At 39.8% G+C, this 18,153-nt stretch overlaps 1 protein-coding gene across 1 annotated transcript; it reads left to right on the plus strand.

Moving 5' to 3' along the window:
* The first annotated feature begins 391 nt into the window (after nt 1-391).
* Nucleotides 392-17,565, plus strand: DUOXA2 (dual oxidase maturation factor 2). Its single transcript, XM_040414855.1, has 6 exons — nt 392-538; nt 1,182-1,239; nt 2,855-2,989; nt 4,251-4,464; nt 12,594-12,808; nt 17,402-17,565. The coding sequence occupies exons 1-6, from the start codon at nt 392-394 to the stop codon at nt 17,563-17,565; spliced, it is 933 nt and encodes a 310-aa protein (XP_040270789.1).
* The last annotated feature ends 588 nt before the right edge of the window (nt 17,566-18,153 follow it).

Here is an 18,153-nt window from a genome sequence, read left to right on the forward strand (position 1 = left end):
CAAAATATTAGCGAAATATCACAAATTCGAATATGACCCCTGCCTCTCATCACTAGTCAGTAGATAAACAGAAGCAAGATCGGTCTAGGGAAGCAGTAAGGTAAGGATATTGCACAGTGTATTATTTTTTGAGGTCATAGATGTTTCAGGTCATAAAAACGCATTATGTGTAAAGAGGTCAGAAGTCTCTTTACCAGATAATAGCAACTTTAGATCTCTGACCTCATACAGAACACTTCCCGGATGTTTTTATTATTTAAAAGGCTTGATTTTATGGTATTGCGTTTATGGCAACATAGGGCATGATTCATGGGAATAGTTTACATCACAGCTATAAAATATGTTGTAATTACCATTTCTGTTTAGGTGGAGATTTACCAGTTGGGAAGACATGACCTTCTACAATGGGGTATTTCCTTTTTACCCACATGAACGGAGGAAATGGGTCTTTGGCGTGGACATTATTATTGTCATCATTGTGTTTTTGGTGTTTGCTTTAGCTTTTATCCTCATCATCCCAGGAATAAGAGGCAAAGCAGTAAGTTATTTTCATATTTACAATGATCTGTTTGTATGCCTGTCCATCGTTCCATCCATCCAATATCTATCTATCTATCTATCTATCTATCTATCTATCTATCGCTATCTTCTTATCTCTCTCTATACTTATTTCTATTGTATAGATATTGCATATTTGTCCCACTGATCTTCTGATATTTAAAAAAAGTTTTATTCCAAATAAGTCTCCAACAACCCCAGGACAATCCCCCACCAATAGCTTTTATTACTGTAGGGGGTTTGTGACAGGTCCTCATTTTATCCCAACTTGGAGCTCATTGCTCAATGCTATTGATCACCCTTTATGGCAAGAGTTGCTCTCTATAGCGGCTCTCTATTCTAGAGGGAACCCCTAATGGGGGCTGTTTAAAGTGAACACCATTTTTGGGTCATAAATGGTGGTGAGTTATACAAGTTATAAAGATATATTTGTAGTCTTTTCTGGATGTTGTGCATGACACTCACCCACAGAAGCTTGGTTTACACAATGAATGAAATCTCTTATTATAGGGTATAGAAATCAAATATAAAGGCCAACTTTGTAATATTGGCCGCAGACGTCAATACGCTTTTTATAGACTGTAAAAAGTGATTATGAGATTTCTTTATTTCTTTCATAACAGAGACTATCATGGATATGCAGAGTTATAATAAGCCTATTTATTGGAGTTGTTACAGTCGGTAAGTCCTTAACTTTTTCTGTGCATGCTCTGATTTTACACCAATTACAAAGATTTCCATCTTGGTAGAAAGCCAGTGGCATTTTTATGACATTACACATGGTCAAAAAAGTCTACTGTTGGTTCATAAATTTGTCATGTATATTTGATCTTTAAATACTTGCAACACTTCATGTTTTAGGACATCCTATTTGTGGTAAATAGTGATGAGCAGCAGGGGCAATATTAAAATTTGCAATATTTCGCAAATATTTGGTAGAATATTTGTCATATATTCGCTAATTCGAGATTATTTTCTTGATCGCGAAAAATCGGCAATGTACTATTCGTGTAATGCACGCTAAATACAGGCATGGCTCACTATAGCTACATTTTTCAAGCTGCTAGAAGTTTCCTGAGACTGGAGAAAATGGTTGGCATGGCAGAACATTACAATAGCTTTATATGCAGATAGAGTGCTCCAATATATTCGCGATTGCAAAATCGGCACTAATGATGCAAATATTTTGGTGCAATACGTGCAACTTCACATTTTAACAGGTCTGACTACTTATTAGTGATTGGTGCACTAAGTTTTGTTGTGAACTTGTGACATCACAGCACTATGTATGTATGTACTGTATGTATGTATGTAGCATATATACATACAACACTATGTATGTAACATGTATGTATGGACAGCAGAAGCTACACTATATTACTATCTAACCTATGACTGACTATCTCCCACTAACTATCTGTATTATATATATATATATATATATAAGATAACTAACTAACTATCTAATGTAATGACACAGGAAAGCAGAGAGCACAGCAATAACACTGCTGTCTGTCTCAGATCTGCAAAATACTGCATACAAGGGCTGCTGGGGAGGTTCTTATATAGTAAAGGGGTAGGCAACTTTCCTATTGGTTGCTAGGGATGTTGCTAAGCTCAGGCAAAGATATTTCAGCCTTCTCATTGGCCCACAAGCAAGAAGGGAGGTTACTGTTAAAAAAAAAATCTAGAATATTCGAAATTACTAATATATCACTATATTCTAAATATTTGCAAATTCTCGAAGTGCCGATATTCGCGAATAATATTCGCTATTCGAATATTCGAGCCCAACACTAGTGGTAAACAGTAATAAAACCACATGTACTATATTATAGGGGAGTGTTATCATCATGTAACTTCGAAACTCCGTTAACTCCGAAATATCATAGAAAAATATCCACAAATAACATAGGACACAAATGGCCACAAATTTCTTATTAGTACGCAGATCCATTGATCTTGGGGTCTCATTCAACTCAATTCTATCTTAAAGGGATCATCCATGATCAGAATAACATGTCTACAAAAACAGTACCCCACCTGTCTACAGGTTGAATGTGATATTCCCCAATTACTTTAATGAAGCTGAACTGCAATAACAGATGGTGTAACTCATGGACAGGTGTGGCACTCTTTTTGGAAGAAAGCAGCCCTGTTTTTCTAATCCTGGACAACCCCTTTATGGGAATTCTACAACCATATGAGAAGAGATGTGAGAATTTTTCTTTTAGAGTTTTAAATTCTTCACATAAACAGTTTTGGACTGTAATATATATCTCAATTTTTTCTATAGTTGTAAATTTTACTGCTGATTGGGAGGTTGGATCAGTTAATTCCGTAACTACATATAAATCATTCAGTAATTCCATGGTGAATGCAGATATTGGAGTACATGTCGGCCTTAATGGAGTTAATATAACCTTAAAAGGTAAGACTATGAATGTTTTGTTTGTACACAAAATAAAGTAAATTTAATAAAACAAAAACAGTCTGACATTAGGAAAAGGGGACTGCTTATTTTGTCTATGAGTTGTGAACGGTATTGCAACTCATTCCCATTCATTTCAATAACACTGAGCTACAATCCAGACATGCTAAAGAGTGGCATCTGGTCATTTACTTACAGATTTCAATAGTGTAAAATAATAACATTCTGTTTGAGTGGATATTTAATTACAGGAAGTTCAGGTTTGCATGATACAAAAAAAAAATACCATAGAAGAAACTTCAAGCAATCAAATCACATAAATTTAATAGGGAGCATGGTCTGTCTAAAGGGCAACAGTTTTTTTGTATATGCATGCTACGTCAAGTTTCTGAGCTGCAGTACCCCAGTATAACCACTATACTCTATATAGACTTGTCTGCCTCCAGCTTGATACATAGCCTGGTCTCCAGCACCGTGGCAGTCCGAAACAGCTGCTTAGTGGGAGTGCCGGGTAACAGACACTCCTGAAGATAGTCCATCAATATCTGTAACCCAATCAACCCCTTTAAATATTGCTGGATTCACATATTCAGTGGTTCTCATGTACAAAAAAGTGATTCCACAATTTCCACAATTAGCCCTCTGTAGTGGAAAAATGTGAATTCTACTGGGTCATTTTAAGTAACAGAGCAGAGAAACTTTCTTGGAGTCATGTTTTTTTATTTTTTTAAATGAGTTTATGAATGTTGGGAGGGGATGTATTGGGCAAAGCTTAAACAGTGGAGCAAATATTAACGGGGTTCTCCAAGATTTTGATATTGATGATCTATTTGTAGGATCGATCATCAATATCAGATTGGCAGGGGTCTGACTGCTGGCACCCCCACCGGCCTCTAGTTAGATCCGTGACATCACGTTCATCGGTCACATGGCCTAGGTGCAAAGGTCTAAGCTGCAATACCAAGCACAGCCGCCATCCAATGGACAGCAGTGTGCTTGGTAATCTGCTCGGAGGCTGTGGTGCCAACCTGAGCGCCACAGACTCTTCCAATGGCTGATCGGTGTGGGTCCCGGGGTCGATTCCCCGCTGATCTAAAATTAATGACCTGTCTTGAGGATAAGTCATTAATATCGGAATCTTTGAAAGCCACTTTGAATTAATTCTGCTGTTTTCATGCAGATTATATTATTATTTCTCAGACAGAATTATGCAAAACATCTCCCATATTCACTCTAAAATATTGTGTTCTATTTCCAAAAGGCAATCCCATTCATCAAATTAATGAGACAATTGACTATAATGAGCAATTTCTGTGGAGTTTTGGATCAAATTTTAATGAATATTACTTTGATGGTCTGCAAAAAGGACTCCCTAATCCCATACTATATGTGGCAGAGAAATTTACTCAGAATGATCCTTGTGGTATATTTAGCCAGTATAGGATATCCAGTCACTATGCATCAGCTTGCATGTGGTAAGTAAAATCTACAATACATCTGACTAAATTAAACGCTACAGTCCTGATCAAAGGTTTAAGACCACTTGAAAAATGGCAAAAAATCATATTTTACATTGTTGGATCTTAACAAGGTTCCAAGTAGAGCTTCAACATGCAACAAGAAGAAATTAGAGTGAGACAAAATATTTTTTGAGCATTCAATTAATTGAAAATAACGATTAAACGGAAACAGGCTGTTTTTCAGCTGATCTAAATTTTAGGACCACATGCCTTTAAAAGGCCAAATCTGTGCAAAGATGTGGATTCATTGTCATTTTCTGTCAGGTAGTCACACGTTGTGATGGCAAAGGCAAAAAAACTCTCCCTTTTTGAACGTGGTCGGGTTGTTGAACTGCATAAGCAGGGTCTCTCACAGCGCGCCATCGCTGCTGAGGTGGGACGCAGTAAGACAGTCATTTGGAATTAAATGATCCTGAAGGTTATGGAACCAAAAAGTCAAGTGGAAGACCCAAAAAAATTTCATCAGCACTGAGCCGGATGATCCAATTGGCTGTCCGTCAAGACACTGGACGATCCTCGACCCAAATTAAGGCCCTTACTGGTGCTGACTGCAGCCCCATAACCATCAGACGGCACCTGAGACTGAAGGGCTTCAAAAACAAAAAACGTCTTCAAAGACCTCATCTCCTTAAATGCCACAGAACTGCTCGTTTGGACTTTGCAAGAGAGCACCAAACATGGGACATTCAAAGGTGGAAGAAAGTTTTATTCTCTGATAAGAAAAAATTTAACCTTGATGGTCCTGATGGTTTCCAACGTTACTGGCATGACAAGCAGATCCCACCTGAGATGTTTTTTACGCGCCAAAGTGGAGGGGGCATCATAATGGTCTGGGGTGCTTTTTCTTTCAGTGGAACAACATGAGCTTCAGGAAGTGCAGGGGCGTCAAACGGCCGCTGGCTATGTACAGATGTTGCAGAGAGCATTCCTCATGACTGAGGGCCCTCGTCTGTGTGGTAACGACTGGGTTTATCAACAGGACAACGCTACAGTATGCGTGTGGTCCTAAACTTTTGATAAGCTGAAAAACAGCCTGTTTCAGTTTATTCGTTGTTTTCATTAAATTGAATGCTCAAAAAATGTTTTGTCTCACTCCCATTTCTTCTTGTTGCATGTTGAAGCTCTACTTGGAACCTTGTTAAGATCCAGCCATGCTAAATATGATTTTTTGCCATTTTTCAAGTGGTCTTAAACTTTTGATAAGGACTGTATATATATATTTTTTTTTTATTTGACCATATTCCTTCAATTATTGTGCAATGTAAGCTTCCTGATACTCAGTTCTAATGGTAGAATCATCAGCTTCATGTCTTTATATAGATTGTGGATAACTGAAGATTGTATTGGTAAGATTGAGTTGTTGTAGTAGCAGTCATAAATAGAAAGATGACGGTAACAAATTCAAATGGGTTTTCTGGGATTTTCATATTGATGGCCTATCCTCAGGATAGGTCATTAATATCAGATCGGTGGTGGTCCAATTCCCTGCACCACTGACAATCAGCTGTCTGAACTCCATGAGCCTCTTCCTAGGCCAGTGATGCCATGTTTATCGGTGCAAGTGAATGGGGCTTAACTGCAATATCACGCAAAAATGTGCTTGGCAAGCTATGAGGAGGATACGGAGTGCTGTGGCCTCCCTTGACAGCTGATTGGTGGGTGTGCTGGGTGTTGGACCTCAATAATATAATTACAATTATGTAAATACCAAATATAAAATATATAAGTAATGTACAAAAACATCTGCTCTGTCTGAATAAATAACTTACACATCAATCCCATGAGCCTGACTTTCTACTGATAGATGTGTCCTTCCTTACCTTTCTTCTATGCTCAAAATATCCCAATGATCAGGTTTGAAGAAAAAACTTTTGCTCCGGGTATTGTGTGTAATGTTAAATTTTTTTTCAAAACTGGCCATGTTGTCCCATTTATCTTGGGATATATTGAGCCAAGATGTATATACTTATAACAATTGTTCAAAACTAGAATGTATTCCATATTCTGATTTTCTTGATGTATTTAATGTGCTTTATTTATCACACCTTCACTAGACAATTCTGGCTTTAACCCGTTAGGGACGCATGACGTATCGGTACGGCATGGTTCCCGAGTCCTTAAGGACCCATGTTGTACCGGTACGTCATGTGGTGTTCCGATCAACGCTGCCCGGCGGGCGGTGATCGGAACAAGGTGCCTGCTCAAATCATTCAGCAGGCACCTCGGCTAAATGTGCGGTGGGGTCCCATGACCCCCCCCGTGTCGGCGATCGCCGCAAACCGCAGGTCAATACAGACTTGCGGTTTGCGGCTTTACCTGGTGCGGCGACGGTGGTCTGCGGTGCCATCGGGTCCCCATGGGGCTGTGGGGGGAGACCCGATGGCAACGAAGGCAGCGCAATGCCTTCCTGAGGCATCTGCACTGCCTTCCGGTGGAGAGCCTGTGAGATCCAGCCCCCTGGATCTCACAGGCCGGAAGCTGCATGAGTAATACACACAGTATTACTCATACAGCCAATGCATTTCAATACAGAAGTATTGGAATGCATTGTAAATGATTAGACCTCTAAAAGTTCAAGTCCCAAAGTGGGACAAAAAATAAAGTGAAAAAAAAGTTGAAAAAATAAATTTTCCCCCCCAAAAATTAAAAGTTTCAAGTAAAAAATAAACAAAAACATAATTTTCCCCAAATAAAGTAAAAAAAAAAGTAAAAAATAAGGGGAAAATAAAAAGTATACATATTAGGTATCGCCGCGTCCGTATCGACCGGCTCTATAAACAAATCGCATGACCTAACTCCTCAAATGAACACCGTAAAAAATAAAAAATAAAAACTGTGCTAAATAAACAATTTTTTTGTCACCTTACATCACAAAAAGTACAACAGCAAGCGATCAAAAAGGCGTTTGCCCACAAAAATAGTACCAATCTAACCGTCACCTCATCACGCAAAAAATAAGCCCCTAACTGAGACAATCGCCCAAAAAAAGAAAAAAACTATGGCTCAGAATATGGAGACACTAAAACATCATTTTTTTTGTTTTAAAAATGCTTTTATTGTGTAAAACTTACATAAATAAAAAAAAAGTATACATCTTAGGTATCGCCGTGTCCGTATCGACCGGCTCTATAAACATATCACATGACCTAACCCCTCAAATGAACACCGTAAAAAATAAAAAATAAAAACTGTGCTAAATAAACAATTTTTTGTCACCTTACATCACAAAAAGTGTAACAGCAAGCGATCAAAAAGTCACACGCATCCCAAAATAGTGCCAATAAAACCGTCATCTCATCCCGCAAAAATCATACCCTACCCAAGGTAATCGCCCAAAAACTGAAAAAATTATGGCTCTCAGACTATGGAAACACTAAAACATGATTTTTTTGGTTTCAAAAAAGAAATCATTGTGTAAAACTTACATAAATTAAAAAAAAATTACATATTAGGTATCGCCACATCCGTGACAACCTGGTATATAAAAATATCACATGATCTAACCTGTCAGATGAATGTTGTAAATAACAAAAAAAAAACTGTGCCAAAACAGCTATTTCTTGTTACCTTGCCTCACAAAAAGTGTAATATAGAGCAACCAAAAATCATATGTACCCTAAACTAGCACCAACAAAACTGCCACCCTATCCCGTAGTTTCTAAAATGGGGTCACTTTTTTGTAGTTTCAACTCTAGGGGTGCATCAGGGGGGCTTCAAATGGGACATGGTGTCAAAAAAACCAGTCCAGCAAAATCTGCCTTCCAAAAACCGTATGGCATTCCTTTCCTTTTGCGCCCTGCCGTGTGCCCGTACAGCAGTTTACAACCACATATGGGGTGTTTCTGTAAACTACAGAATCAGGGCCATAAATATTGAGTTTTGTTTGGCTGTTAACCTTGCTTTGTTACTGGGAAAAATGGATTAAAATGGAAAATTTGCCAAAAAATTGAAATTCTGAAATTTCATCTCCATATGCCAATAACTCTTGTGGAACACCTAAAGGGTTAACGATGTTTGTAAAATCATTTTTTAATACCTTGAGGGGTGTAGTTTTTTAGATGGGGTCACTTTTATGGAGTTTATACTCTAGGGGTGCATCAGGGGGGCTTCAAATGGGACATGGTGTTAAAAAAACAGTCCAGCAAAATCTGCCTTTCAAAAACCGTATGGCATTTCTTTCCTTCTGTGCCCTGCCATGTGCCCTTACAGCGGTTTACGACCACATATGGGGTGTTTCTGTAAACTACAGAATCAGGTCTATAAATATTGAGTTTGGTTTGGCTGTTAACCCTTGCTTTATAACTGGAAAAAAAATATTAAAATGGAAAATCTGCCAAAAAAGTGAAATTTTGAAATTGTATCTCTATTTTCCATTAATTCTTGTGGAACACTTAAAAGGTTAACAAAGTTTGTAAAATCAGTTTTGAATACCTTGAAGGGTGTAGTTTATAGAATGGGGTCATTTTTGGGTGGTTTCTATTATGTAGGCCTCGCAAAGTGACTTCAGACCTGAACTGGTCCCTAAAAACTGGGTTTTTGAAAATTTCGGAAAAATTTCAAGATTTGCTTCAAACTTCTAAGCCTTGTAACATCCCCAAAAAATAAAATATTATTCCCAAAATGATACAAACATGAAGTAGACATATGGGGAATGTAAAGTAATAACTATTTTTGGAGGTATTACTATGTATTATAAAAGTAGAGAAATTGAAACTTGGAAATTTGCAATTTTTTACAAATTTTGGGTAAATTTGGTATTTTTTTATAATTAAAAATGAATTTTTTTTACTTCATTTTACCAGTGTCATGAAGTACAATATGTGACGAAAAAACAATCTCAGAATGGCCTGGATAAGTCAAAGCGGTTTAAAGTTATCAGCACTTAAAGTGACACTGGTCAGATTTGCAAAAAATGAATAGGGCTGAGTCCTTAAGGGGTTAAAAACTTGCAAAATAGGGGTTTTGCAACTTTTCCCAAAAATATTGTGACTTCTTAAATTTTTACACCACTCCCTCCAGTGTCAGAAAAGTGGTAAAATGGGCGTGGACAATGAGTTTCAATCCAGATTTATCACTGAGACTTTTTAAAAAGTCACACAAAAAAAGTCTCATACTCACTCCATGCAACATGTCATAAAATTGATGGAAAGTACACCAACGTAGACTACTACAAAACTGACTTCAAATATGACCCTCATGATAAATTCCCACTATGTCTTAGGAATAATACACTGCTCAAAAAAATAAAGGGAACACTTAAACAACACAATGTAACTCCAAGTCAATCACACTACTGTGAAATCAAACTGTCCACTTAGGAAGCAAAACTGAGTGACAATCAATTTCACATGCTGTTGTGCAAATGGGATAGACAACAGGTGGAAATTATAGGCAATTACCACTTCTCAGTTCCTATGCTTCCTGGCTGATGTTTTGGTCACTTTTGAATGCTGGCGGTGCTTTCACACTAGTGGTAGCATGAGACGGAGTCTACAACCCACACAAGTGGCTCAGGTAGTGCAGCTTATCCAGGATGGCACATCAATGCGAGCTGTGGCAAGAAGGTTTGCTGTGTCTGTCAGCGTAGTGTCCAGAGCATGGAGGCGCTACCAGGAGACAGGCCAGTAAATCAGGAGACGTGGAGGAGGCCGTAGGAGGGCAACAACCCAGCAGCAGGACCGCTACCTCCGCCTTTGTGCAAGGAGGAACAGGAGGAGCACTGCCAGAGCCCTGCAAAATGACCTCCAGCAGGCCACAAATGTGCATGTGTCTGCTCAAACGGTCAGAAACAGACTCCATGAGGGTGATATGAGGGCCCGACGTCCACAGGTGGGGGTTGTGCTTACAGCCCAACACCGTGCAGGACGTTTGGCATTTGCCAGAGAACACCAAGATTGGCAAATTCGCCACTGGCGCCCTGTGCTCTTCACAGATGAAAGCAGGTTCACACTGAGCACATGTGACAGACGTAACAGAGTCTGGAGACGCCGTGAAGAACGTTCTGCTGCCTACAACATCCTTCAGCATGACCGGTTTGGCATTGGGTCAGTAATGGTGTGGGGTGGCATTTCTTTAGAGGGCCGCACAGCCCTCCATGTGCTCGCCAGAGGTAGCCTGACTGCCATTAGGTACCGAGATGAGATCCTCAGACCCCTTGTGAGACGATATGCTGGTGCGGTTGGCCCTGGGTTCCTCCTAATGCAAGACAATGCTAGACCTCATGTGGCTGGAGTGTGTCAGCAGTTCCTGCAAGACGAAGGCATTGATGCTATGGACTGGCCCGCCCGTTCCCCAGACCTGAATCCAATTGAGCACATCTGGGACATCATGTCTCGCTCTATCCACCAACGTCACGTTGCACCACAGACTGTCCAGGAGTTGGCAGATGCTTTTGTCCAGGTCTGGGAGGAGACTCCTCAGGAGACCGTCCGCCACCTCATCAGGAGCATGCACAGGCGTTGTAGGGAGGTCATACAGGCATGTGGAGGTCACACACACTACTGAGCCTCATTTTGACTTGTTTTAAGGACATTACATCAAAGTTGAATCAGCCTGTAGTGTGTTTCACTTTAATTTTTGAGTGTGACTCCAAATCGAGACCTCCATCGGTTAAAAAATTTGATTTCCATTTTTTTATTTTTGTGTGATTTTATTGTCAGCACATTCAACTATGTAAAGAACAAAGTATTTCAGAAGAATATTTAATTAATTCAGATCTAGGATGTGTTATTTTTGTGTTCCCTTTATTTTTATTTTTTTGAGCAGTGTATATTAGCTAGAACGTGAGCATACAATATGAAATTGGATAGGTAACATGCTATGCATGTGTGTACATTTATATATAATAATCTCTGGCACCAATGTACTTAGTGTTCCTCGGGCTTTTATTATATCTGCCATTTGCTAATTGTACACTTTCAATGCAGAATCAATTCCAGGGGCAGACTGGCCATAGACCATACAGGGAACTTTCCAGGTGGGCAGATGCCCTCCTCACTGCCGCTTGCCAGGTACATAATGATCTGATGCTCTCAGTGGTAATAAACACTGGGAGCATCATGTATCCTTTCCGGGGCCACAGTACCCTCCTGAATTCAATTATATTGAATACTGCATGGGAGCCCATGGCCAGGTATATAAGTATGCCATGCTGTTCACCCTCATAGGCCACAGGTCACTATGTGTACAAATGGTGCCAAGACATAGGCATCTCAGGCTGTAGGCTGGAAGATGCCTGTAGATTGCATCGGAGGTGGTGACTTGGAAAAGCACTCACGTATTTTATTTTTTCTTCTTTTCTTAACCACTTAAGGAGCATTCTACTGGGGGGACTATAGGGGACATTATTAGGTAAAATCAACAAGAAATTTGATTAGTTACAAATTACTTTGTCATGAATCGCTTTCTATTGTATGGAGCGGGCACAATGATGGGGAATGGTGATCGCGCAGCCACCCGTCATTTAACCCCTCAGATGCCAAGTTCAATGCTGATCATGGTATCTGTGAATCGTATTAAGAAGTTCAGGGGTTAATCAGGGGTTAAAAAAATAATAATAATTATACTCACCTCATCCACTTGCTCGCAGAGATTCTGTCCACTCCCGTCTTGAATTTTCCTGATTTCCTGTGTTTTTGGCCATTCATAGAACTCTATGTATAAATAAAAACTGTGCAGTATACATTTCTTCAGTATAGGCACACAGTTCTATATGGGTAGCCATATGTTCAGAGGAACTATCTTGAGCAATCTCTTCTAGTACTGTTAAGCACATATCCTTTTTTGGAACTAACCAAACATTCTATATGTGTTCCTTTCTATATGTGTTCTACAGTACATCATATCATGGCAAACGTGTATTCATTGATCTGTCACCAATTCTGTACCTGTATAGGATATTTTTATGTTTCCTCTGATTGAAAAACTTATAGGGGTTGTCTGAGTTATATAAAAATCCTGGCACCTGTATAAATGGGCTGTAATATCTGTAGTCTGAAGAGCCCCTTTAACACAGTTTGTTTTTTAATCTACAACAGTAAAGTGCTACTATGCTAATGTCAACAATCTTTAATTTTGTATTACAGGGTGGCATTCTGCTCCTGGATTATCTGCAATATACTTTTCTCCATGTCAGTGTTCATATATGGAGCTCACATGATACTTGTGACGGGAGCGTTTATGCTGTTCTCCTTGATTTCCTTCTCCACAGTGAAGAATGTATCATTTTGTAATATACAGTTTGGTTCGGAGACTCTAAAAACCACATTTGGAGGCTCTTTCTGGCTAAGCCTGGCTGTAGGTGGGTTGTTGGCACATTCTCTATGAAAGAAGATCATAATTGTAGTTTTCTTGTTTATGACTTAATTAATTTACAATATCTTGTATTATAACATGTGTGACTTTGTAAAAAATGAGTTAACTTGTCACATTTCATCACGGCATCAATGGCAAAGCTCATCACGACTTGCCACTTGTGATGCTCATCTCCTGGCAATGTAAGTTGACACCTTACAGTGCTCTCACAAGTTATAGGTTGTTTTACATCTCTAGCTCCAAAAAAGGCTTTCTTCTATTGGAGTAATTTATCATGAGGGAATTTTTTAAATCTGTTTTGCAGGAGTCTACTATGCTTCAAATTCATCAAGAGTCACAGGATGTTTCACTCCCTTCATTGGAGCAAGATTGAGACATTTTTGGGGACTTTTAAAACATTCTAGGGATAAATTTATCAAAATCGGTGCAAAGGAAACCTGAGAAAGTTGCCAATTGAAACCAATCAGATTCCACATTTTAATTTTCCAAAGTAGTTCTGAAAAATGAAAGTTGGAATCTGATTGATTGCTATGGGCAACTAAAACAGTTTTCCTTTACATCAGTTTTGATAACTATCCCCCTTAGTTGATAAATCTGGCTTAAATCCGCTAGGTAAACTAATCACACCCACTTTCAAAAACTGGAGTGGAGTAAAAATGCAAAGGTCACAAAATGTGTGTACACATAAACCCAACAATTCTTAACCACTTAAGGACCACAGGTTTATACCCCCTTAGTGACCAGGCCCTTTTTTACAAATCGGCACTCCACAACTTTTGCGGTTTATTGCTCGGTCATGCAACTTACCACCCAAATGAATTTTACCTCCTTTTCTTCTCACTAATAGAGCTTTCATTTGGTGGTATTTCATTGCTGCTGACATTTTTACTTTTTTTGTTATTAATCGAAATTTACCGATTTTTTTGCAAAAAAATGACATTTTTTGTCACAATGACATATTTTTTGTCACAAGTTAGCGGAAAATGATGATTTTCTTTTGATTTTTTTTCTTACAAAGTCTCATATTCCACTAACTTGTGACAAAAAATAAAAACTTCCATGAACTCACTATGCCCACCACGAAATACCTTGGGGTGTCTTCTTTCCAAAATGGGGTCACTTGTGGGCTAGTTATACTGCCCTGGCATTTTAGGGGCCCAAATGCGTGCGAAGTAGTTTGAAATCAAAATCTGTAAAAAATGGTCGGTGAAATCCGAAAGGTGCTCTTTGGAATGTGGGCCCCTTTGCCCACCTAGGCTGCAAAAAAGTGTCACACATGTGGTATTGCCATACTCAGGAGAAGTTGGGCAATGTTTTTTGGGGTGTCATTTTACATATACCCATGCTGGGTGAGAGAAATATCTTGGCAAAAGACAACTTTTCCCATTTTTTTATACAAAGTTGGCATTTGACCAAGATATTTATCTCACCCAGCATGGGTATATGTAAAATGACACCCCAAAACACATTGCCCAACTTCTCCTGAGTACGGAGATACCACATGTGTGACACTTTTTTGCAGCCTAGGTGGGCAAAGGGGCCCACATTCCAAAGAGCACCTTTCGGATTTCACAGGTCATTTTTTACACATTTTGATTTCAAACTACTTACCACACATTAGGGCCCCTAGAATTCCAGGGCAGTATAACTACCCCACAAGTGACCCCATTTTGGAAAGAAGACACCCCAAGGTATTTCGTGAGGGGCATGGCGAGTTCCTAGAATTTTTTATTTTTTGTCACAAGTTAGCGGAAAATTATGATTTTTAATTTTTTTTTTGTTTCTTACAAAGTCTCATATTCCACTAACTTGTGACAAAAAATAAAAACTTCCATGAACTCACTATGCCCATCACGAAATACCTGGGGGTGTCTTCTTTCCAAAATGGGGTCACTTGTGGGGTAGTTATACTGCCCTGGCATTTTAGGGGCCCTAAAGCATGAGAAGAAGTCTGGAATATAAATGTCTAAAAATTTTTACGCATTTGGATTCCGTGAGGGGTATGGTGAGTTCATGTGAGATTTTATTTTTTGACACAAGTTAGTGGAATATGAGACTTTGTAAGAAAAAAAATAAAGAAAAATCTTCCGCTAACTTGGGCCAAAAAAATGTCTGAATGGAGCCTTACAGGGGGGTGATCAATGACAGGGGGGTGATCAGGGAGTCTATATGGGGTGATCACCCCCCTGTCATTGATCACCCCCTGTAAAGCTCCATTCAGATGTCCGTATGTTTTTTACGGATCCACGGATACATAGATCGGATCCGCAAAACACATACGGACATCTGAATGGAGCCTTACAGGGGGGTGATCAATGACAGGGGGGTGATCAATGAGAGGGTGGTGATCAATGACAGGGGGGTGATCAGGGAGTCTATATGGGGTGATCACCCCCCTGTCATTGATCACCCCCCCCCGTAAGGCTCCATTCAGACGTCCGTATGTTTTTTATGGATCCACAGATACATGGATCGGATCCGCAAAACACATACGGACATCTGAATGGAGCCTTACAGGGGGGTGATCAATGACAGGGGGGTGATCAATGACAGTGGGGTGATCAGGGAGTCTATATGGGGTGATCACCCCCCTGTGATTGATCACCCCCCTGTAAGGCTCCATTCAGATGTCCGTATGTGTTTTGCGGATCCGATCCATGTATCAGTGGATCCGTAAAAATCATACGGACGTCTGAATGGAGCCTTACAGGGGGGTGATCAATGACAGGGGGGTGATCAATGACAGGGGGTTGATCAATAACAGGGGGGTGATCAGGGAGTCTATATGGGGTGATCACCCCCGTCATTGATCACCCCCCTGTAAGGCTCCATTCAGACGTCCGTATGTGTTTTGCGGATCCGATCCATGTATCAGTGGATCCGTAAAAATCGTACGGACATCTGAATGGAGCCTTACAGGGGGGTGATCAATGACAGGGGGGTGATCAATGACAGGGGGGTGAGGGTGATCAATGACAGGGGGGTGATCAGGGAGTCTATATGGGGTGATCGCCCCCGTCATTGATCACCCCACTGTAAGGCTCCATTCAGACGTCCGTATGTGTTTTGCGGATCCGATCCATGTATCAGTGGATCCGTAAAAATCATTTGGACGTCTGAATGGAGCCTTACAGGGGGGTGATCAATGACAGGGGGGTGATCAATGACAGTGGGGTGATCAGGGAGTCTATATGGGGTGATCACCCCCGTCATTGATCACCTCCCTTTAAGGCTCCATTCAGACGTCCGTATGTGTTTTGCGGATCCGATCCATGTATCAGTGAATCCGTAAAAATCATACGGACGTCTGAATGGAGCCTTACAAGGGGGTGATCAATGACAGGGGGGTGATCAATGACAGGGGGTGATCAGGGAGTCTATATGGGGTGATCAGGGGTTAATAAGTGACGGGGGGGGGTGTAGTGTAGTGGTGTTTGGTGCTACTTATTACTGAGCTGCCTGTGTCCTCTGGTGGTCGATCCAAGCAAAAGGGACCACCAGAGGACCAGGTAGCAGGTATATTAGACGCTGTTATCAAAACAGCGTCTAATATACCTAGTAGGGGTTAACAAAATCGCATCTCCAGCCTGCCAGTGAACGATCGCCGCTGGCAGGCTGGAGATCCACTCGCTTACCTTCCGATCCTGTGAACGCGCGCGCCTGTGTGCGCGCGTTCACAGGAAATCTCGGCTCACGCGAGATGACGCCAATCGGCGTTAGTGTGACCTGGGAGCGCCGCAGCAATGACGCCTTTCGGCGTTAGCGTGGCGGCAGGTGGTTAAAGAAATATTGTGGGACTTTTTAAATTCAGAATACAGATGAGTCATATCTGATAAATTTCCCCAGATTTTTTTTCAATTTTATGAACAAGGTGGCATTATCACAACTTTAGAAATAAGGAACTTTCCTGATTTTGTGACATACTTGTACAATCAATATGTTGCTCATTTATTGCTCAGACAGAAGGGGTAAAAAAATGCAACGTTCACTATACCAAAAAGTGTACCAGATGTATGAATACAAGACACAAAGGTGTGTTTAACTAAATCTTTAGGAAATGGCACTAATGACAACTATAGTTTCCATGTTTAAGCCTAAAAAGTTAAATGTAATCAGATTGTTAAAACCATATTTGGAACCCCCTTTATTCTATGCATATTTTCAGAATAGACATCCTACTATAGTAAAATTTGTTTTGTTATACTTTTTCAAAATCTGTGTCTGTACTTTTCTAAAAATGAGTGTGATAAATACCCACATTTCTACATTTGTGAATGACTAGTGACTACTCAGGAGAGACAAGGGAAAGATGGGAGGTTATTGAGGTTTTCAAGAGATAATGATAGGAGGCAATGTTTTAGAAAAGAAAAGCTTCACAGCTAAGAAAGGGTGAAAGGGATAGTGTGAGTGTATTAGGGGACTGGGGCCCTGATATTTGCTTATTTTTACAAAAGATTTTTTTTTTAAGGTTAATGTTAATAATGTAAAACTTTCATTAGAAAAAATAATAGATAAACCTCATGTTTGGATTGGTCAATAGGAAGATGAGATTCTTTATGCATCCTATTTTGTATTTCAGGTCTTCTTTGCTTCGCTATCGGAATAACATTAATTGTTTTAAATTGGTGTGTTCCTGAAAAACTGAAGTTATTTTTTAATGCTATTGAAGATGATGAGGACTCAACATCAAGATCCTCTGATAATGAGCACTGTCATAATAATTTGGCTTTTGAGCATGTATGATTACAAAGTGACTTTCTGGACATTTTATGGACTGTTGATATACGGTAGTCTTGATTTTTAAAATCATACTGCAAAAGTCTCAAGCAACCTAAAGTTTGTTGTGGATTTATTTATATTTTACTGGCTATCAAGAAATTGGCCAAATGTAGAAGATGAAGCATTTACTGGACAAATTGCCATAAATTCCCAAATATGCTAGGTCACTTCAGTTATTTACAGTATAAGTAAAATTCTACTAACATTTTGAAAATACATTAAGAAGTTTATGCACTGAATCACTAAATGCCAGACAATTGGTTACCTTTATTGTGAATACATTTCTGCTGCCTCAGTCAGTGATGTGAGCCTGCCATTGTTGTCTTTATTAATAAAACTTGTTCATTTTGTTAAAACTGTATTGTATGTTACACGTAGAGATGGCCTTGCGGTTCGCCCGGCGGTCTTTTCGTGGCGAACTTTGCTTGTTCGCTGTTCATCGAACAGGCGAACATATGGCGATGTCCGCCGGTGCCATATTCTTTGCATTGTGCAGAACTTTGACCCATGAAACATCCAATAGGTGGGACAGGACAGCCAATTGAGACGTTT

This window comes from Bufo bufo, chromosome 1 (genome assembly GCF_905171765.1).
Source record: "Bufo bufo chromosome 1, aBufBuf1.1, whole genome shotgun sequence".
NCBI lineage: Eukaryota > Metazoa > Chordata > Amphibia > Anura > Bufonidae > Bufo > Bufo bufo.